We start from the raw sequence: 23,401 nt of genomic DNA, 5'->3' as shown, positions 1-23,401 counted from the left end.
TCTTGACTTCTCCCCTCCCTCCTTTTTCCTTTTTTGTTTTTCTTTTCCATTTTTCTTTTTTTCTTTTTAGTGTATATACATATATTTATATATATAACGTACACCTTATTTCCCTGATGGTTGTTCACAGCTTTTGCGGCTAACAGACTGCTTCTGTCATGCTGTGTGTTTTTTAAACTTGTTAATTTTACTGCTGATGTACAAAACTAAACTTGACGTGGCTGTTGGGCTGTTATTTACAGTTTATTTCTCTCTCTGCTGCAATGGTTAAAAGGACACTGTCAAGGTATTTTTTTCATAATTTTTTTCAAATCATTTTCCTCACTGTTTATAATAACCCATTAGAAGCTTGAAATTTCAATCTGTTTCCCTCCCAGAGTTCCTCCTCATCCCACATTCACGCTGGTTTGTTGTTGTAGGGCTGCTCCTGAGTGTCGGGCTAGTACTATTTGAGTTTTTGTTATTGAGCGCATGTAAGCGTCAACTTTTTTTTGATGGTGGGGAGACATAAGGAGAAAGTATAATGAATTACACAAACTTAGCAATCACTTGAAGGGGAGAAAAAAAAAAAAAGAGGGTAAATTTGGTCCCATTAACCTTGACAGTGTCCCTTTAAATATTTCTCAACCACAAACCCTCGAGCCCAGTTATTGATCCTGAGTGCTGCAAGACGTTTTCAGTATCACTTGTCCCATGTGACTGCCATCCCAACTGCAAAGATTAAAGCTTGTCTAAAGCAACATTTCATCCAGTTTGTACTGGAAGAGCTTTAATCGCTACTGTTTGCATATCTTTGTATTGAAAATGCCTCATTTTTTGAGGCATTTGAGGATGTAGCCTTTCTGTTTCTGTCACCACATCATCCTTTTGATAAGGATTTCACATTCCCAGCAAAAATGTCACAAGTGAATGAGGTTTCCTTCTTTAAGAGGAAATAATAACAAGCCATGGAAACTTGACTACTCGGGTACCACTTGGTCTTTGAAAACTACAATTCCTGATGCAAGGTCCTGGAATGTTAGCTTTTTCATGATGTTGAGTGATTCCATTGAAACACCTTGGGGACAAACTCTGCCTAAGGAGATTTCTCCTTGAAAAGTTTTCACAAGCTTAGCTAGCATGCACGGAAATATCAGGTGGCACTTTGCAGGATTCCTATAGGAACTGAAGCAGGAAGTTATTTCAATGTTAGTATGAGGCTGTGCTGCACTTACTTAATACCATGATAATAGAATAGGATATGGATAACTCAAGTCAAAAATCACCTTAATAATGCTTCCCTAGACAATTCTTGATTTCAGTTATTTCTTATATTCAGAAACCATTGATATGACAAAAAGCAACTATTTTCTTTCCATGATTCTAGATTGAGTAAATCATAATATTAGGTCCACCAAATTATGGTGTGTAAATAACAAAGTCATAGAAAATTAGAACATAGTGTCAGAGCTGGCAGTAGCTTTAAAATGTAAAATTTAGGTAGATCTTAATATAGAATTCCTGAGGGGAATTTTAGAGTAATCTCTTCTACTCATAAGGAGTTCCCTTCTCCTCAGAAAGCTTGATGGAGTAGTGGGGAACCAGTGGAAATACAGTTGAGTAAGTGGATGTCCACATTTAAACCCTGCCCTGCTTCATTTCTCAGGCTGTCCTGAAGGGCCTTTAGGAGTAGCACTGTTGCTCCTGTTTCCAGGATTTGATGCTGCTCAGCCAACTCTCTTTAAGCCTGCTTCAGAATCAGCCATATTTCAGGAGTCCAGAAACAGAATTCTAGCTCTTTCTCTTTCCTTTGGTGTTCAACTTTCATTATATCACCATAAAAATTGATCCAGAATTGCTTAGTGAATTGGTAAGGGAACAAATCCCAGTTTTCTGAAACAGCCAGGTCCATTTAGAAGAGGGAAAAAAAAGATTTTTAAGAGAAGAATAAAGAAGTTGCTCCTAAACTAGGAAGCATTGGTGACCCCATTTCATGGTTCTTTATTGTTTAAAGCTGATTGTACCATTCATATTCACACATCCTTTCCAACAACTACAGAAACTCATTTTAATCTTTGTACTTAAGAAGGAAGGCTGCACTCGCCCTGAAACACCAGCCAATTTGTCAACAAAGAAGAACTCCAAACTTGAACCCTAATGACACCCCATTTCCAACAGGAGGGGGGTTCAGGTTGTACAGGTGAAAGTGCTGGTTCCAAACATACCCCCACTTCCCCTTGTGGCTGTCATTTTCTAACTGCCGTAGCTACAGCTGCTGTCAGCTCAGTATAAGGGCAAATATCAGCCCTATGAGTGCCATGAGGTGCAAGAGGGGGTAGCTGGGTGTTATCCCAGGATGGGGTGAGGTGAGGGGGGGGTCCCTCCTTCTGCCTCTATGCCAGCCAGGCCCATCCTCCGGGTTCTTCAGTCATCGTTTTCTTAAGTACTCACAAAGACCTTGGGACAAGTTAGCTCCAGTGCACATTTCTTGATGTCAGAAAGGAAAAAAGCAAGGAAAATGCCGATACACCCTTTAACGAACATCTCACACTTAGAAAGTGCTTCTCAGTTTACAAAGGCACTCTTCTCCCAATGACTTTGTGAGCTAGGCAATGCAAGTCAAGGTGTTCCCTCTGTGACTTGCTCCCAGGCAAGGAGCAGGGATGGGAACTGAGACCCATGTGTCCTAACTCCAAGACCCTTGTTCTTCCACCGTCAACAGCCATTGTTCACCCTCTTCATCCTCCTCACCTCAGCTGAAATCCTGTGATGAAGCAGGCTAGGGCTTCCAAAATTCTTGGAGCTTTTCTCCAAATGCCCTACCTTTTTTTTTCCTTTGCAAGAACCTGATGTTTTTGAAACATTCCAAGGCCTTGGTTTTACATCCTTTGCTTTCTGGGGCTTTCCCTGTGTGTTGTTCTGCATGCCAGCTCAGCCCAGTGCATGCCAGCTCCAGTGCAAGTCTTGCTTCATGTAACAGTCCCGTTAGCACGTGTGAAATCTTTTGACCTGCCCTCTTTCTGGGTAGAGTCCCATCTCTGGAAGGGGGATGTCAGAGACAGACAGTACATTTTCATAATCTAATTTAATGGAATGATAGAAGAAAGTAAACTTGAACCAAATTTACCCCTTCCAGATTATGCATTTAACCTTTCCTGATTTTGTGATGTTTTATGGACAGCTTTTTGTTTCTTTATGGTTTCTCCATTATGAGGACAAACCCCATTATTTGGATTTTCAGGTTCCAAAAGAAAAAGATGAAATGGTAGAACAAGAATTTAATCGACTGTTGGAAGCCACCTCCTACCTCAGTCATCAGCTAGACTTCAATGTCCTCAATAATAAGCCTGTGTCACTTGGCCAAGCTCTGGAGGTCGTCATCCAGTAAGTACCTAAAAGGAGTAGTATGGGGTACTGGAAGAAGTGCTCAGACTTAGAATCCTGCTTCCCTCACTTACCTGGGTTATCTTGAGCAGGTCAGCTTATTCCTCTATAAAATGAGGGGAAATTTTTATTCCTACCACCTACGTTGTAGAGATTTTGAGAAAAGCAAGATTATTGGGCATGCAGCAAGCAGTAAGTGCTTGTCCAGTGTGTGCCAAGCCCTGTCTCTGGCACTGGGGATACAAAGACAAAGGGAAAAGATGGTCTTTTTCCCCCATTGGGAGAAGGCAGCACATCCAGAGGAACTAAATCGGGTTGAAGGGTAGGAAGAAGTACCTGCCTTGGGAAGGCGGACGCATGGTGTTGAGGTCAAAAGCAAACCAGGAAGGGAATTGAAAGATGGCTGATCAGACTCCCTGCTCCACCTAGACCAGTAGGAGAGGATTGGTGTGATGGGGGGAATGTTCCGAGCAAGGAGGCCCCAAGCACTATTTGTGCTGAGGGCAGAGCTCTGTGTCCAGAGCTGATACTAACATAATTATTTGTTAATTTTTTTTAAGTTACTGTACATTTTCATTTTAACATAATACTACAACACTACAATATTTTATGTTTTGAAAAATTAAATCTACATAGGGTAGACAATATCCTAAGCGCTTATTTCAACTAGACTGATTATTGTATGTGTCCTATATGAAATGAAAATACAATAAGCTTGGGCTTTGTTTTTAAGATCAATGACAATAATGTTCCCATTGGAATCTGTAGGCCTTAATCACGTCACCTTGCTGTTCAGTGAGCCCCAGTGGCTGCCTATTGCCTTTCAGATCAAATAGAAGCATTTTTGACATTTAAGTTCTCTATGATCTGACCACTTTCTATCATTCCAGTTTTCATACATTTTATTCCTCTCTTCACACTGTCCTCCTTGCTATTGCTTGCATATAGAATTGTTCCTCTCTCTGTGCCTTTGCTCCAACATACCTAGAATGTGCCGACCCCTCATGTCTGCGGCCTGATTTCTCCGGCTTTCTTCCATACATAACCTAGCACATGACTCACCTTTGTAAGAGACTTATGTCCATTTCCCCAAGGTCCTAGTACCTTCCATTATTATCTTCCATGTGCTTTGTATATATTTTGTATGTACTTACATGTTGTTTACATGTCTCACCTATTATAATAACCTTCATTAAAACCAAGATTTCTATAGCAATTTCTCTGTGTTTGGTGCCAGGCTACACTTTACTGTATGAGCTTTTTGAGGACAAGAACTGTCATTACTTAATGTTTTTTTGGGGTTTTTTTTGGTAATCCCAGAGCCCTGGGATAGCTCTTAGTACATAATGTAGCAGGTGAAATCTGGTTTCTAATTGGAGAAAGATTAGGGGCTGAGGTGGGAGGGGGACGGGTGAGTTTCAAGAGTTGGGAAGAGGAGAGCAAGCTGAGTAGACTTTTCTGGACATGAAACAGGATGTCACTCAATTCCTACAAACTTAGGTCTCAAAATGGAATCTGTTTCACGAAGTTACAATCAGTTTGGGTCATACAATTCCCACAGTTCTCTCAATTCCCTTTTTCCTCCCCCTTCTCCTTTGACTCAGGTCCTTTCCCCCATGGATAGCTTTAGCCTATAAGCCAAATTTATGAGGTTTTTAATGTGCTTGTGCTCAAAATCAACATTATATACAAAGAAAAGACCACTGGGAAGCATCCTCTTGCATAGCTTAGTACAACAGCTAACACAGTCTAAGTACAATAAAAATGATATACCACAAACTGTATTAAGTAGATGTTATGGGTTTAAATCATCTTCATAGATCAAGCTTCTTAGAATATTCACAGTGGACTAATTTTGAGGAAGACTTAAAAAAAAAACTCATCAAACAAATACTACGAAACAAAAGGCCAAAGCAAATCAGTGATGATGATCAATATTTTAAATAACATCAACTCTCTTTGTGCCCTTGTAACCTACTCCCAATAACTATTTAATCACTTCATTTTGAATCCCAAATGTCCCAGGTAGTTGTCTCTTCCTTGGAAATATCTTTTTTTGTACATTCAAGAATAGGCCTCATTCTCAGAACAGCACTGAAGGCTCCAGTTCCAAGGATTTCTGGGTAATTGTGCTAACATCTGCCGGTAACACAACTTAATACAATTTAGTAGTCTTTTAAATTTGGTTTTTAAGTGCTAATTCATGTGGTTAAAACTATCATGATTTTGAACCTGTTAATAACAGAGCTATGAAAAGAATATCAAATTAGGAACCCATAGTTCATCTGAAATTTAGGAGAATCTCAGAACCTTACTGTTTCTATCGTGGAGAAAAAACTCCCTTAGTTCTAATTCCAGCTCTTCAGATGATAAAGCTCCATATTATTCACAGGATATCAAAAGCAAGGTTCAGATTTTAACAGGTGGGAAATTTTTCTTTTCAGAAAGGAAATAACATAATGGGGAAACAGAGTCAAGAGGCTCCTGCCTTAGGCTACTCCAAATATCTTTTCAACTTCTCCCAAACACAGACAATCTGTAGGAGTTCTCAGGCTTCAGCACATACCATTTTATACTCTTGGCTTTGTGACAATTCAGACAACCAATCCTGTAATCAAAACTCAAAACAATTTTACCTCAAATAACAGAGTTTCGCTTGAATATTAATTTTCTCATGGTTCCCTAATATTTATATTTCACTTATCCTTTATTTATAAATGAAAACTAATCACATTTTGTGATTTCAGATATAGAGCAAATATCAGTTAGTTTCATATTAATGTACTGAAATTACATTTTTAAACCACTTTGTTTTTATAATTTTTATAAATAATATCTCCCTTCCTCTCCCTTTTTTCCTTTTTTTTTTCCCCTGAGGCAATTGAGGTTAAATTATTTGCCCAGAGTCACACAGCTAGGAAGTGTTAAATGAATGAGACTCAGGTCCTCCTGATTTCAGTGCTGGTGTTCTATCCACTGCATCACCTAACTGCCCCCTTCTCTCCCTTTTTGACAAGGAATGGGAGAGGGGATCCTGTTTTCTAGTTTCTGGCTTCTCAAATTTCAGAATTTTAGATTTTGCAAAATGCACCAATTCATAATCTAACAGCATCCAGATTATAAGAGAAGTTATTTGTCTAACAATGTTCTGAAAAGGTTTCTTAAATTTCACAAAATAAGACAATTTAGAAACATAGCAATGTCATATACAAAATCTTGTTTTTAAAACATGAAACAACTTGTTAGTCAAGATGAGGTCAGTTCAACCAATAGCATTTCCACATGTCCTATATTTAAAAATCATGTATTTTATCACTTTGGGGATTATACTAATCACATCTAAATTTAAGTCGGTATAGAGTCATCTCATTGTATAATCAAAGAAATAATAACTATTTAACAGTTTTATAATGGCACAGTCATTAAAAATCATTTTGATCTTCACAACAATCCTGAGAAGGGGGTACTATTATTTTTTTCTTTACAGATCAGGAAACTGAAGTAAACAAGGGTAAGATAGCTTATTTAAGATCACATGTCTAATAAATTTCTGAGACTAAATGTAATTCAGACCTTTTCCATACTTTCTTGCATTTTGATGCCACTGTTAATAGGAAAATGTATATCACCATGTCATAATTTAGTTATAAGAAAATCTCAGCCAAGTCAAACATAAATTACAACCACAAAATTAAATGTCAGTTTTCCAGAATTATTAAATTACTATTTATAATTATTATTTTTATTTATTATTACATAAGGTAAATTATTAAATGTGCTTTAAAAAGTAGAGCCCAGAGTTAACATTTAGTTCACTTTTCAAGGTTCATAGTATTACATTACTTCACTTTTCCATAAACTTTTTATTTTCTCTGAAAAATTAGCCAAAGGGCCACCTCATTTTCTTTTGTGTTAATAACATATCCCTACTCTCTCTTTGCTTGAGGCTTTTAAATTTTAACTCAGGCAAAAGATAGGCACCCTCAGATTCCAGGTAGCAGCCTCTCATTCCAGTCCCCTTGTTTTGGAGCTTGCAAGGTTCCAAAGACTGGAAAATACATCCCCAGGATGGTCTTTCAGAGGCAGAATACTGTATTCCTATTCATATTCCAAACTATCTAAATAACTAATTTTACTCCATAGAATTTCTCCTTTGCAGTTTAGCACAAAATTTTACACAACCCTGATAAATTGCAATGCTGCTACCTTTCTTGGCTCTTAGGAACCATTCTCATTTTATTTGATGATCTTGTTTTTCTTTTACCTAAACAATTAATTTTGTTAGATAAAGCTTTGAAAGTTCTACATCAGCCTTCCCAAAAGACATTCCTAGTTCTTGGTCACTTCTCACTCCCACCCACCTCATTATTGTGAATATCTATCCCTGTTATCCAGAACAGGATTCTGGACTCAGACAATGGTGGGAATGGTATGGGAACCTAGGGGTATCCTCAAGCCCCTTTTCTGTTTCAATCCCCCTTTTTATTCTTTAATTACATTCTACTCATCTTTGAATTGCTTCCAGATTTAAGCAAGCTTTTTTTCTTTTCATGGTCAAGAAAAAGACAAGAGCCCTCTTTTCTTGCCTTTTTTGAGCAAGAGGCAGCTAATTGAGTTTCATATAACATTTAAATTCCAAAACGCATAATCAGTTTTTTTTCTTCTCTTTGGGATTACTTTCAAACTGCACCTATCCTTCATCACACAAGAACTATAATAGCTCTATCGATCTTAAGGAGGAAAATGATCTAAGTGCTATTTTTTCCTGAAACTTTTACAGATTTTAATTTTTATTTTTCCTTAAAAGAAATCCTTCAGAATGGTACCCCAAAACTCACTAAAATATTTCAGCATATATTAAATTTCTCCTAAGTGGCTTGTCAGGAAAAAGAAAAGAGAAGAGAGTTCCTGGAATTACCCAAAAGTCTCAGGAGTTCTTTCCTATAATATTAAAATGGTTAGTCTTCATTACTGATTAATTTTCAATCTCTTTTATCTCAAAACCTTCAAAATCTACTAAGATGTTTTTTAGCAGTTACCATAATTTGGAATTTCTAATTCATTTATATCACCTCAAATTTCTACAAACCAGGGAAATAAAAGTTTTTCTTTCTTTGATTACCTGACTTTATATCTGTAATCCCCACTTGGCCAGGACTAAAATAACAGTATTTTTCAGGGGTCTTTTGTTTGTTTGTTTTTCTTTTTAACCTAATCTTCCTCAGTAAACCTAAGTAGTTTCTGTTTACTGGGACAGAGAGTTTAATATCATTGTCTCAAGTATGAAACTCTAAAACTTTATTATCTCCAGCATTCTAACTCATTGGCTGAAATTTTAAGTGGTCTTTTTTGGCTGGCTGCATTTTTTCTTAGAAATATTTCAAGGTAGTAGAATCTACCAACAATACTAAATATGTCACAAGACAAAGATTTTGCTAAGCATTTTACAAAGACATAAAAACAGACAAAATGATAAGATAGAAAAAGTGAGGGCACACAATTTTCCAAAACAACAGTTGAAAATGTCTTCTTTGGACCAAACTTTAGACATTTTTGGATTTTTAAATATATCTTAGCATAATTTGAGAGCTCTGTCTTTTAGACACCTCCTCCATTCCTGTTTTCCTAAGAATTCCATTAAGAATTTTCCTAAGGGGTATCTTTTAACTATGCTCTCTTCCCTTGATCTTGTGTCAAAAATTTTTCCAAGGAGGAATCCTTCAATCTTTTACTATTGCCAGAACCCATCAGTCCCTTAAAAGCAAGGTAGGAGTAAACCATCCTGGCAGATACTTATCCCAGTGATGTGGGGGCTTAGGTCTTACTTCTGGGAGCAACTTTCCACAAAGTTTCTGAAAGCCTATGTCAGGCATCCTCAACCTAAATGTCTTTGCCTAAAATTGTAATGAGTGAAATAAGAAATAACTGAAGAATCAAAAGTTTTAAACTTCCAAGCTTAGCTCAATATATACCAGTTGCACAACAAATCAGATCATGGACTCCTCAATGTGGCATTGGATCCTTGAATTTAAGGGGAGACAGATTTTTATTCAATAAAAGAAAAATAATTAACCAAGACATTAACTAGGATACAATATTAGGTAATCTGATTTCCAATTGAAAGAAAGATTAAGGGAAACTCATTCCTTGGGAGGTGGAAATTGGGTTTCTAAAGTTAGAAAGGGGAAAAGGTGGGCAGATAGATTTTTCTGGATGGGAAACAGACTGTCATTCAATTTCCCTAATTAGCAAATAGGTAAAAATTTCAGGAAAATTCAGTCTAAGTTTCAAAATAGTTATTTTTACAAGATGGAATCAGTTTGGTTCACTCAATTCCCACAGTTCTCTCAATAGGAAGCCCTTAATAAATGACAGTAGTCATTGTGGTTCAGATGATTAAATGATTGAATAGAATATTAACAAAACTTGTTAGCTTACTATAATGTCCAGGCTAGCTCTCTGGGGGGCCTCAGGATCAGTCAGAGTCAGGATCAAAGTCCTTGGTCTTTAGGAGGAGAAGTGAAGGAGGCAGGCAAGCTGCCACTTGGCTCATCAAAGATGGATCCTGGACTCTGGAGTCTGGAGCCTGAAGTCTTCCCTGCTGAGTGTGCTACGGCAGAGAGACTCTGACCTTCTCCCTCAGCCTTCCATTCCTTCCCTACGATGACCTCACCACAACACATTCAGCAGGTCATTACCTCACCACAACACCTTCAGCAGGCGACAATCAGGAGGAGAGCTATCACATCACCAAATCATCTAAGTATATATTTATAGAACCATTATCTCACATTTTTAGGTACTTAGCCTTAAGTACTCTGCTATCTTAGATTTAAGTACACTTTTTCAGAGTTCTAGCCCTCTACAGCTTACTACCAGAAAAATAATAGAAGAAATGCTTCAAACATATATGAAATTTCTTTCTTACATTCAGAAGCAGCAGCTATAATAAATATAGTGAAAAGAAGGCTGGATTTAAGTCAAAGCACCTGCCATTCCAGTTTTAATGGGGGGAGAGGGTCCTTTTTCAAAATAAAGGAGGGAATGTTGTGAAAGAACAGAAGAGACTATGCAAAATATTTTTTTACTACTCAATAAAAGGTAATTGAAGAGATACAACAAACATGAAAACACCTGCCAACTTTTTCTTATTTTTATAAAATCTTTGAGAATGGTTCATTGCACAAATTGAGGTTATGTGTCTTTATTGAAAACCTAAGAGAATATGGGTGGGCTTTCACAGTATAAAAAATATAATATCCTGCCCTATTTGTGTTTCCCAAGCATGTAGTATAATGCCTTTCATGTAGTAAGGACTTAATTGAATTGAATGTTAAAATACAATTGAGCCCCATGCTGAGTTGAATACTGTTCTGGGTACTTAAGTTTCATGATCTCTTCTTCAGGTTACAGGAGAAGCATGTGAAAGATGAGCAGATCGAACATTGGAAGAAGATAGTAAAGACTCAGGAAGAATTGAAAGAACTTCTTAATAAGGTGAGGTTCTTTCTTGTGATTTATTTGAAATTGTCATGACCTACAGTATGTAAACTCAGATTTGGAAGGAACCTTAGTAGCCTCCTGATCCAAATCTTAAAGAACCCCCACTCTGACATACCCAACCAAAGGTTGCCCAGTCTCCACTTGCCAACCTGAAAAAATTCCTGATTTCACCATCAGTTACATGACCTCAGGATGTAGCAGTTCACTCTGCAACAATTTTATTTCATAGATGGTGAATTTGAAAGAAAAGATTAAAGAGCTGCATCAGCAATATAAAGAAGCATCAGAAGTAAAGCCACCTCGAGATATTACCGCAGAATTCCTTGTGAAAAGTAAACACCGGGATCTCACAGCACTGTGCAAGGTACATAATCGACTCCCTGAGCTTAATTAGGGAAAACTTGGCAGTATTTCATGGTATGGCGATGAGACCCCTCTTGTCCCATCCTTAGCTCCATCAACCCCCAATAGCTCTGTCTGTCCCTTCTTTGACTTTAGTTCTACTCCAATTTATAGCCTTATCAAACTGGAAACAGACCTATATTATATATGAAGAAATATAGAGCAGGGAAATGACTTACCCAGGCTTATATGGTTACTCTTTTTATTATTCTTATCCAATAGCATCTTCTCTTCTAAATTTATACCAATTTCATCTTATCTTTTGCTTGGTCTTATCTCCTTCATTAGTTCCAACCTGTTTCTGATTAAATTAGAAGGCAAGACTTTCTCTCTCAAACAACCAACTAACTTTTGTAAATTAATCATAATCTCAGTAATGAGATTAATGTTGACCACATAATCATAGCAGTCAGCACAGTATCTTTACCAAGGACTTTTACTTCTCCTGACTAACTAGACTATAGCAAGATCTTATTGTTGTTATATTCTGTGTGAGTTTACTGGAAGTCACTAACTAATTGATAATCTTACCATAGTTTTTGTAAAAACCTTCCCATGGTACAACCTTAACTGAGTTCTCAAAGGAAGTGCCAACAGAGCTCAGGCTCTCAAGTCAAGTCAGTAAGCATTCATTCAGCATCTTCTGTGCTGATCACTGGGAAGTTCTACCCAAGTATAGGGCTGTTATTGGGGAACAGCCTTGCCCACTGCCAAATGGCTCAGCCCTGCAAGGTTGCATTACTCAGGGTTGGATTGCTCAGTCACAGCATTCCTGAAGGGCAGTGTCCATGAAATGATAATCTTGAGAATATAGTGATAAACTGTGCTTATGTTTGATTTGATTAGGAATATGATGAACTGGCAGAAACACAGGTAAAACTAGAAGAGAAGCTACAAGAACTGGAAGCCAACCCTCCAAGGTAAGGACCCATGTTCACAGAGTGCTGCACCATGTGGCCAAAGTGCCAGCATCCTGGTGTTTTATAGACCGAGAAGCTATAAGCAGAACAGCAGTTTTCAGAGCTTTGGGCCCGTATTCTGTAAAGGAGGCAGCATCCCTCAGATCCAATCACTTCTTACTCCAAGGCCAATGCTCATTTGTATTTATTTGTGTATACATTAATGCTTGGACTTGTGGCCTTAATTTTTTTTCACTCTCAGGTAGATTTTTAAAGGAAATGATAGAATATGAGGTTTTCATTTTGTTATGAAAATAGAAGATAAAAAGATGTGGTGTCCCTCAATTAATGTTTGTTTAATCCCCAACTTAGTTGACTGAATGATATTTATTACATACATTTATGTTGAAGTATGCATGAAGTGTCTAACAAGTGGCTTATTATAAAAGAAAGTAACACTGTAGTTTCTAGTTATATTTGCAAAGTTAAGATTTGTAGTTTTATATGCCCTTCATGATACCTTCTGTGAATTAGGTAGCTCAAGTAATAAGTAAGAATAAGAGTAATAACAGCATTTATATAGCCCTTTCAAGTTTGCTAAATGCTTTATATATATCTCCTTTTCTCTTCACATCAGCCCTGGGTGGGAGATGGTATGATAACCCTGTTCTCCTTTCAAGGCTGAAGGTTCCATCTACCCCACGGTCACCCAATTATTTTCAGTCTCAGGTCTTCCTTCTTGCCTGGATCTTTGTCCCCTCACTAGTTAGTATTTGAAGTGGCACTGTGCGAGGCAGCAGGTGCTAGGGACAAAAATACCCATGTGAGAGAAGCAGACAGCTGGTGAGAAACTGGAGAGCTGGAGAAGTGAAGACATGACTCCATCTCTTTGGACTCAAATTCTCTGTCCAAGGCTACATTTTTGTCTGTTTGATCAGATGGACAGGAACAACAGACATTCTCCTGAAGGGTCAGCCCCAAGCACCAAGATCAGGCAGTTACCTGAGAATTGCTCTAACCATTGCCTCTTTTTGTTCTTGTTTTGCAGTGATGTGTATTTGTCCTCAAGAGACAGGCAGATCCTTGATTGGCATTTTGCAAATCTCGAATTTGCTAATGCTACACCTCTGTCTACCCTCTCCCTTAAACATTGGGACCAGGTAATTCATCACCTGTGTTATATGTTGCTTTAAAGATTATAGCTGTTTAGACAAACCAGCCAGAAAAAGACTCCCTTGTATTACATCTGGAGAAAGAACCTTCCTATGGCCACCCTGAAGCATAGATTCTTCCCTAATGTTCTAGGAAAATGTTGGCTTTCTTCTCATTTTTTCTCATAGTTTTCCCCTGTAAGTAGGTTTTGAATTGTTATTTATTGGCATCATACCTAAATGTTCTCAGCCTTTACCTTATGGTAGACACTCTATTATCTGAAGATTCTCCTTATTTATATAAATAATGAATATTATATATATAAAATTTATATAAATGATACTTGTAGGCTTTTTCAGATTCCATCAGTGAATTTAAATAAGGATAGAGTACATTCTCCTAACAGGAATTTTGTACACTCAGAGACACTGAAGCAAGTAAGAACTATTTTCAATATGTTTTTTTTATTAACAATTAAGTTCTCTAGTAAGTTAAAAAAGGGCATCTTCAAAAGACCAAGATCAGTTAAGAACAAAGCCAATCCATAACCTTTATGTTGTTCTGCTAATTATATAAACCAGGGTTCTTGGATAACATCTGTGTTAGAGAAGTGTTTTAGGCTGTGTCTTCCTAGCCATGTGCCGCCTTTGTCTGGGGAGTCAGTATGTTTCAGGAATGGAACTGATTTTGTTCCCACTTCAGTCAACTTGTATTTTGGACAAGAAGCTCTCCTCACCTGAATTTCAAAGATGCTCCAAGGCCAAAAAGAATGAAACTATAGGTTACATAGTATTGCAGGTTATTTAGCCCGTAATTCCTCCTCATGCATGGTATGTCTCTGTATAAGAGAGCACCATCTTTATTAGGAGGAGGTTCAGAAGCTGTATCCCAGTAACAAATGTGTATTACTCACTAGCTGAGAGGGGACAGATCTCACTTATTGCCTTCAGTTTGTCTGCCAACTGGAGTCATTAAGGTGCCTGGCTGTTCTTCACTTCCTCTCCAGTAACAGCATTACTGTTTCAATGACACTGGCAAATTCTCCCATTAGAGTTAACAGACTTCTAGTTATTTTAGAATTGGCAGAGTGTGGTACAAGTAAATGGCTATTCTCTGGTAAAAGAGGACATTTTCTCCTTTGTGAAAGTCTAAAGATATCACTTCTCCCCTTCACTTTAGGATGATGATTTTGAGTTTACTGGAAGTCACTTGACCGTGAGGAATGGTTACTCGTGTGTACCAGTGGCCCTGGCAGAAGGGCTGGACATTAAATTGAATACAGCAGTTCGACAGGTGCGCTACACAGCTTCTGGTAAGTCCCCTTCAGTCAGGGCATAAGGGGTTTCCTTCTTCATAACTGTTTTATATGCTTTAGTACTTATTAGTGAATGGAGAAAATATTTCCCTTTACTTTATGCAGATGTCTAGGTCTCTGCTTCATCATGTGGGGGAAGAGGGACTTTGGCACTTAAAAATGATGCTATCAGAATGAGAGATCTGATAGATCTCACTAAGGGGAAAGGCCTAGGGACTGTGGTTTCTTTCACCCAAGATCACTGTAGCTCTTTTATTTTCAGAGAAGATTGTTGCAGAATTCTGACTACCAAATGATAATCTTTTTTTTTTTTTTTTAATAGCAGACTACCTCCTCACAAAATAGTCTTTTTTTCCTCCTCTTTCTTAGTTCTTCTCTTACCTATCTGACCACTCTTCCAGTTCCTTTGCTGATTCATCCTTCATATTCTGCTTCTTAAGTTTGGGTTGGGTTTCATTCTGCACTCTTCCTTCTTCTGTGTCTATTCTCCCGATAAATCTTACCTGCTTCATCAGTTTAATTATGATCTCTGTGTGTATAGAAGTAAAAATCCAGTCCCATTCTCTTCCCTGAGCTTTATTCCTATGTCCTATGTATTCTTTTTATTGCCCTCCCTAATTCTATTGAGGGCACTATCATCCTGCCAGTCTCAGGTTCATCACCTTGACTTTATCCGAGATGCCTTTTTTGCTTCCTGCCACCTACCACGCTGTTACCAGATCTTGCCATTTTTAGTTGTACAGCATCTCTCACATCCACAACCCCTTTTTTCTAACAGTTACCACCTTAGGTTATACTCTCATTACCTCTTGCCTAATTATTTCAAAAACCTGCTAATTGGTCTCCTAGCCTAGGCCAACCAAACACTGATGCCAAAAGGATTTTCTTTAAACACAGATCTAACTATGCCATTTCCCTATTTAGTCAGCCCCACTGTCTCCCTGGTGCCTCTCATGTATATTTTTTCAGCCTTATTGACCATTTCTTCCTCCTGAAATCAGCAATCCAGCCAAACTGGCTTTCTTTTTGTTCTTTATAAATGATACCCTGTCTCATGCCTTTCCGGTAGCCACGTTCCCCCATATTTCAATAACAAACATCAACAACAATAAAAGGTATAAATCCCTATCATAATTTAATATGCCACTTATAATATTTTTTAAGATTTATTCATTAAGTTCTTGCAGTAACTATGATAACTTTTGTCCCCCAAAGCTCCAAATTAAAATTTATATTATAAAATTATAAATGTAAAATTAATAAAGCCATAAAATAATTATAAATGTTTTATGTGCAACATTCTATAAGAATTAAAAAGAATGGCAGTTTGATGACTGTTATTATCACACCAAAATCATTGTGTGGGTGTTCTTGAGGATTTGAACCACTACAAAAACAAGTGTTTAATGCTTTAAACATGGTACATGCTTGTTGTCACAGAGGAAAAATATATTTGTTACAAGATTATTTATGCTTAAGACACTATTAAAGGGGCATCAAGGAAACAAGCACTTAGCACAATATTGGACATGCACTGAGAGCCATATACACTGTTGTCATTCTTATCATTAAGGTCCTGCTAGGTGCCAGACATTATGCTAAGTGCTTCTTGTGACAATTCTTTAAGTTAGGCACTATTAAGATCTCCATTTTATTGTTGAGGAAACTGAGGAAGAAGTGACTGATTTGTCTAAAGCCACAATACTAAGTGTCTGAGGCTGAATTTGAACTTGGGTCTTCCTGACTCCATCTCCTGAACTTAATCCCTGTTTGCTGCCCATTAAAGAATTTTTAACACACATTCCTTCAGCCATCATCACAAAATTTGCAAATCACTGATCTCAGAACCTTTCCTTGGATTTAATTTGTAATCCCTTATTGTTTATCCAGAACAAAAGGAGCCAATCAGTGTCAAGCATTTATTTGATGCTCTAGGTTAAATGGGGACAGTATTTTTATTTCTTAAACTCAGGCATCTGCTTGGACTCAGTTTGTACTACATGTTGAGCACCTCCATCTTTTGTTTGTTTATTTTTTTCTCCATAAACCTTTGCAGGATGTGAAGTGATAGCTGTGAATACTCGCTCCACCAGCCAGACCTTTATTTATAAATGTGATGCTGTTCTCTGTACTCTCCCCTTGGGTGTACTGAAACAACAACCTCCTGCTGTTCAGTTTGTGCCACCTCTTCCTGAATGGAAAACGTCTGCGGTCCAAAGAATGGGATTTGGGAACCTTAACAAGGTAACTTTCTCACATGCGTGGCACTAGACTGATTCTCCCCTTCCTCTCATGTTCAGAGTTCCCGCTCAGTGTTCAGAAATGGGGGGGGGGGGGGGGGGGGGGGGGGAGAGGGGAAAAACAGGGGGAGAGGGGGTAATAATTACAGTCTTATTTTCTTTATATTCTGAAGGTAATTAATATTCAATCCCTGCTCTTCTGGAACTTAGTACACACACAAATATGCAGGATTAGACCATAATTACTTTGGATTATTTTAGTTTTACAGAATGTTTCTCTCACAGCAACCCTGTAAAGAGGTAAAGCATATAGCAGCATCCCCGTTTCACAGATAGGGAAAACTCAGCGAGGTGGTGATTCTCAGAGCCCAAGGCCCAGAGCTCTGCCCTGCCAGGGTGCAGGAGAGTGGACAGAAACGAGGGTGCCGGCATTCTCTTCACACAGACCGGCTGCAGCCCCGTGTTGGGAAGGGCTACCCATGACCAACCCTTGTGTCCTGTTCTTGTCATCCTAGGTGGTTTTGTGTTTTGACCGGGTGTTCTGGGATCCAAGTGTCAATTTGTTCGGTCACGTGGGCAGCACCACTGCCAGCAGGGGGGAACTTTTCCTCTTCTGGAACCTCTACAAAGGTAATTTCTTTCACGTTTTGTTCATCAAGATAATATTTTCTGCAGGGCTGGCACAAACAGTTCTGCTTTATTTCATGTGCCTCTGCTGCCTCCTTGGAAGGCACTTACCCAGCTGCCTCTGCTGCAGAATCCATACAACCCTTGGAGCTGAGCTTGAGTCGTGTCTTACTGGGGAGCTGTTCCCCACTGGAACTGGGGAAATTGGGGAGATTCTGCCAGCTCATCCAGTCCAAGTCCTGTGGGGGAGAAACCCCTCTTGTGACAGGCACCACTGAGCAGCCTCCATGGAAAGAGTGCCCATGGCCTCTCATGGAAGTGGCGCATTGTGCTTACCCAGCTCTGATTGTTAGAGATGTAGACTCCACCTTTCTCTTGTCTCCCACTTCTGGATCTACCTGCCCTACATAGAACTTAGAGAGAACTATTGAGACCTTCCCAGAACATAGCCAGCAAGGCAGGAGCTCTCTATTTCTAATTCAGTATTAACTGCTAATTACAAATGGTTCTGTACTCCCCTGAAGACAGGGTGCTGTTTAGTCACATTTTATTAGTTATTTATTAGTCACATTAGTTAGTTTAAATGACTTGGCTTAATGGGAAGTATCCTGGCTATTTTCCTCAAAATAAATGCCTGGTAATTCAGGTTGATAAAGTGTAGAAAACCACCATGCGCTCCAAATGCCTGGCTCTTCTCCATGATGACAGGACACTTCACATTTACCTTGTGCTCTGAAGTGTCCTGAACCTGTTCATTCCGTGGGCCTTAGAAATGGAAGGCTGGAACTCAGAGAAATCAGGAACTGTTGAGTGGAGTTGGGGGGTCTTAGACCAGTCGTTTCCAATCCCAAATTCGGCAGTCTCCTCACTTGGTTTTGAAGTGAAGTCAGACACTCCCAGCCGTGCTTGGCCTTCCTAGCTCCCATGTCTGTCATTCCAGACAGAATTCTCGTTGGAAGAGAAGAGTAGGCGGTTCGAAATGTTTCTGGACTCCTGGCCCATTTGTAGACATTTATATCAATGTTTTACCTATAAGCATCCTTCTCATTTCAGAGCAACGATGTAGGGCAAAGATTCTGGTTTTGGAGTCAGGACCTGGGTTCACTCGCCAGGTCATTTTCTCTCTTGAACCTACATTTCTTCCAGAGGTCTCTTCTCACTCTGAAGTCTTCCCCCTTCCATCCCCACTAAGTGTGATTCATTGTCTCTTCTGCCTTTTTTAGTGAAAATCCTCAAAAAAAAGCCTCCTCTGGCTCTCCTTCACCATCAGGCATCCCACTGACAGTTCTCTCTAGTTACCAGCAGCCAGATGGCATGGCCTTTTCTCCATCCTCGGTCTGAGCCCTCGGCAGCCACTGGGACTGTGCGTCCCTCTCTCCTCTATACTCTCCTCCCTCCAGGTTTTTGGGACACTACTCTCTCCCAAGGTTGCTCCTTCCTGTCTGACTTCTCCTTCTCCATTGCCTTTTCTAAGATCTCTTTTCTCCCTTTATGCTGCTTGACCTCTCCCGCACTAACCTGCTGCTGACCTCCAGTCCCACATCTCCGCCTGCCTTTCACACATCTCAGATAGATGCTCAGTAAACTAGATGTGTCTAAAAGAGGACTCAGTAGCTTTCCTCTCCGACCTTCCCTTTTACTGTAGGGGACAACACAATCTTCCCAGTCCTTCAAGCTCACAACCTAGAAGCTGCCCTGGATTCTTCCCTATGCCCCAAATCCAAATTGTCCCCAAGGCTTGTCCATGACCTTTTTGCAGCATTTCTAGGATGTGCCCCCTGTCACCTATCTCTGGTGGGTCTGCAGAATCTGGACTCTGCCCTCTCCAGTCCTTCCTTCATCCAGCCACCAAAGTGATTTTTTCAAAAGTCCAGATCTGACTATGTCTCTTCCCTACTCAGCAAACCCCCACTGGTGCCTCCAGGAGCGAATACAAAACCCCCTGTTTGACATTTCCTAACCTGATTCCCTCTTACCATTCCAGCCTTCTTACTCCCCAACATGTGCTCTTTGATCCAGTGACATTGGCCTCCTGGCCATCCCCCATCCCGGAGTACTCTCCCACCTCTGCCCCAAACAAAATCTCACCTTCTCTGGGAAGCCTTTCTCCAACTCTTTTTACTTCTAGCTCCTTTCCTCCATTATCTTTCATTTATCCCACAGATAGCCTGCTTTGTATAGACCTCTCCGCAAGCAGTCTGCCCTGTTAGATTGTCAGCTCCTCAAGGACTCTTTGTATTCCCAGGACTTAGCACAGTGGCTGACATGTATTCTGCACTTGGATAACCAATTATTTGCTGATAGTTGACTGACAAATCCATTAGTGCTTTTCATCACAATATATAAGGAAGGCCTCATTATTTGTGACTGGCCTCTTGGTAAGAGTGGGAACATCTATCAGAAGATGGAAGGGATGTTGATCACTTTGGTAAGAAGCAGGGGGTGCCGAGGGAGTCAAGGATTCAAGGATCCATCGGAGACAGGGCCTGAACCTCATCCTCTAACTATGTTATAAATACATGGAATTAGCAATTGTAGGAAAAGCAGGAGCTGCAGCTGCGAGTTAGACTGAGGCACTGGCTCAGATGTTGTCTGCTAAATAGCCGTGAGACAACAAGCAAGTTTTGCACTTCAGAGTTCATCTTTAGAGTGAGAAGAAGATAACATTGGTTGAAGCGGTTGTATTTCATTATCACTTAGATCCCCATCCATCCTAAGTCATAAAACAGCTAAGTGGCCACACAGTAAGTTAGTGAAAGAATCCAAACCTCTGGCTTTCATTCACTGACTCTTTCTACAATTCCCTTATTATGTCCTGGGAGAACACCTGATGTATGTCCTTGGGGTGAAACTTCATTTGAGCTCTTCTCTAGGACAGATTGTATCCACGGGACTTAACAGAGTCAAAGGTGGAAAGGAACAACTAAGTAGGGCGTGCTATGTCATGAGATTAGAAAAAACCAGGATGTGGACTGGATCTTTAGGAAGTTGTGGTAGTGCAGTAGTTTTAAGTTTTATTGCAAAATGTAGGAAAGCTCTATACATCAGGCAGATAACTCAGAAATGTCATCACTAAGGCTGCTTTACTATACAAGGGCATAATTGTTGAAGCACTGATGATTCATTTTTCAGTAAAAACCACAGTCTGCATCACATTGCCGTTGGATGGGAGGTCTGGCTTGTTTCTGAGGTCCGTGTAGTACAATCCCTGTGCCGTCCTACCGAGCCCTAGCACAACCACAGAGACAGGGAATCCTTTCTTCCAGCCTACAACCCACTGAAGCTTACCGAGATCTGTGGACAGCCCCTTTGCTTTTGGATTGTGTGCCCACTTCTCCTTTCATTAAGCTCCTGGCTTCTCCTGCTTTTTTTTTTTTTTTTTTTTTTTTTTTCAGCATCTGTATGCATTGCTCCTCTATTTGTCCTATAGCTTTATCCCTTTAATTCATGACACCTTCAGATAGTTAAAGTCAGTGTTGTGTCCTTGCATCTTCACTCCTGCTTCTTCCCCCCCCCAAAAAAAAATAATAATAATAATTATAAATAGTAAATAAATAAGGAAAAAAGAGATCATCTTCATCTGAACCTCTCCACTTCTTTTCCCTCATCTTTGTGTAGCCTGGCCCCCAATCCTGTTAGGGCCTTGGCAATTCTGCTCTGAGCTTATTGCCAGCCATCATTGTCTTACTGAGGAGTGAATGGATGGGGCCCAAGAATGCAGCCCTTGAGTTTGAGAAGACCAAGAATTGCAGGGAAGATGATTCCAGGGGAAGTTTATGGCAAGGACCTGAATCATCTTTTCTTCCCTCCACAGCTCCGATCCTTTTGGCCCTCGTAGCAGGAGAAGCAGCCGGGATCATGGAAAACATCAGTGACGATGTGATAGTTGGCCGCTGTCTGGCCATCCTCAAAGGCATCTTTGGAAGTAGCGCTGTCCCTCAGGTACACTGTCTGCCAAGGAGTGCTCATTACTGATTGGGAAAGAAATCCCAGAAACAACTGGTCTGTAGGCTAGAGGCGAGTCTTTGAATCGGTGATCTCTTCTAAAGCCCACTGCCCGTGTTGAGTGCGTATGGGCAAGTGCCATACCTTCCCCCAGAAGTGTAGCATGTGTCCCTGGCCTGTCACTCATGGAGATCTGAAAACCTTAGAGTGCTCCAGAGGTGGTCAAGGATGTCCCCTTTCCAAACCATCGGCATTTCTAAAGGCTCTCTGGGAAGGGGTGAGCAGGTCTGTGATTATATGAAAATCGGCAGCTTTCTGTGAGATCTCATCACGTATATTGAGGCCTTCTCTGCAATTCATAGTCCCAGAAAGTCGTGTGGTGTCCTAAGAGTGTTGTGTCTTCTTGGGAGTCACACAGCCAGTATGACAGGTAGGACATAAACAGAGCTCCTCCAAGATCAGTTTTCTGTCAGCCATACGGCACTGTCCCTCCCCTTCACAAATACGGCCAAACCAATGCTTACAGATGATGTCTACTTCCCATGAGGACTTGAGAATTCATAGACAAGTCACAGAAGGAGGTTCTCAGGTCTGGAGACGGCTCTATTACTTTGCCAAAGCAATTTTCATCACTCCCTGTGCTCATATAGGCTCTGAGAGACTCTATTTACCCCCTTCCCTCCCAGGGACATTTGAGGCTTTTCTCTTCCACCTCCTACTGAATTTAAAGTTGACTGATTTGTTCTTTTCATTAATAATCAGATCCTGAGTCTTTCTTTTCCTCCCTAGCCTAAAGAGACAGTGGTGTCGCGATGGCGTGCTGATCCCTGGGCCCGAGGCTCTTACTCCTATGTAGCAGCTGGATCATCTGGCAATGATTACGACTTGATGGCTCAGCCAATTACTCCAGGACCTGCTATTCCAGGTGCCCCTCAGGTGAGAAGCCACACAAAGCCCATCTGTCAGGAATAATCTCAGAGGTCCCTTCACCTGATCCAGGATTCAGGTAGTCTGAATGAGTGGAGGAGTAGCACATTTCCACATCAGGCTGTGGTCCTAGGGACTGTGTCTGTTAGTCCCAGAGAAGATAGATGAAGTGTGCTAAGCACACAAGAACTTGTTTTAAGTCACTGGCTCAGAAATTCATCATTTTTGTTTAGCTTAGAATTAGCCCTCTCCACCCCAGGAGTGAGGTGTCTGTAGTGTGTCAGCCAGTATCCCAGGGGGCCAGCAAGGCCCAAGGGGAAAGAAAAGCCAAGTGGTGGGTTCATTTACACAAAAGGTTTGACCACAGGTATAAATTCTGAACGTGGGTTTCTTCTCTAACAGGATGCTACTGCAGGAATTATTTCTCTGGCGCTAGTGAGGAGAGCGGTTACTTACCACAGTGGGGTTGGTTACAGCACTGTTATCATGTTCTGGCTTACTGACTAGGACCATTTGGGGAAAGGATCTAGTGGGAGGTTACAGGATAACAGTTCTCAAATGTTTGAAGAACTTTCATGGACAAGACTCCTTGTTCTCCAGCCACAAACTGCCAAAGTAGGACCAGGGGGCCTAGGGACAGATTTTCAGAAACTTCCTAACCTTTAGAACTCTTTAGAATTCATATTTAACATGTACTGGTCAACCTGCCATCTTGGGAAGGGGATGGGGGGAAGGAGGGGAAAATTGGAACAAAAGGTTTGGCAATTGTCAATGCTGTAAAATTACTCATGCATATAACTTGTAAATAAAAAGCTATTTAAAAAAAAAAAAAACTCTTTAGAATTGACAGGACCATGGCAGGCTGATTTCCCCTCCCTGGAAGCCTTCAAACTCAGTTTGAAATAAAGCTTTTGGGAATTTTTTGAGAATGGGCCAGTGCGAAACGAATGTGAACTATTAGCATTTTTGTTTTTCTTTCCAAGTTGTTTTTACCGTCTGAATCCAATTCTGTGCAACAAGAGAACTGC

General features: G+C 40.0%; 1 protein-coding gene across 2 annotated transcripts in view; it reads left to right on the top strand.

Moving 5' to 3' along the window:
* The window catches only part of KDM1A (lysine demethylase 1A), a 71,871-nt gene that overhangs the window by 47,462 nt on the left and 1,008 nt on the right, over window positions 1–23,401 (top strand). For both annotated transcript variants that reach the window (XM_051988288.1, XM_051988286.1), the window contains 10 exons: window positions 3,221–3,363; window positions 10,770–10,860; window positions 11,096–11,230; window positions 12,115–12,188; window positions 13,216–13,327; window positions 14,499–14,631; window positions 16,691–16,878; window positions 17,390–17,504; window positions 21,316–21,443; window positions 22,236–22,382. In XM_051988288.1, the coding sequence (XP_051844248.1) occupies window positions 3,221–3,363; window positions 10,770–10,860; window positions 11,096–11,230; window positions 12,115–12,188; window positions 13,216–13,327; window positions 14,499–14,631; window positions 16,691–16,878; window positions 17,390–17,504; window positions 21,316–21,443; window positions 22,236–22,382 (1,266 nt within the window). The remainder of the gene's footprint in view (window positions 1–3,220; window positions 3,364–10,769; window positions 10,861–11,095; window positions 11,231–12,114; window positions 12,189–13,215; window positions 13,328–14,498; window positions 14,632–16,690; window positions 16,879–17,389; window positions 17,505–21,315; window positions 21,444–22,235; window positions 22,383–23,401) is intronic.

The sequence above is a fragment of the Antechinus flavipes genome, chromosome 3, assembly GCF_016432865.1.
Source record: "Antechinus flavipes isolate AdamAnt ecotype Samford, QLD, Australia chromosome 3, AdamAnt_v2, whole genome shotgun sequence".
Classification (NCBI taxonomy): Eukaryota; Metazoa; Chordata; class Mammalia; order Dasyuromorphia; family Dasyuridae; genus Antechinus; species Antechinus flavipes.
The sequence above is the reverse complement of the archived record's forward strand: the minus strand, read 5'-3'. Positions and strand labels throughout refer to the sequence as shown.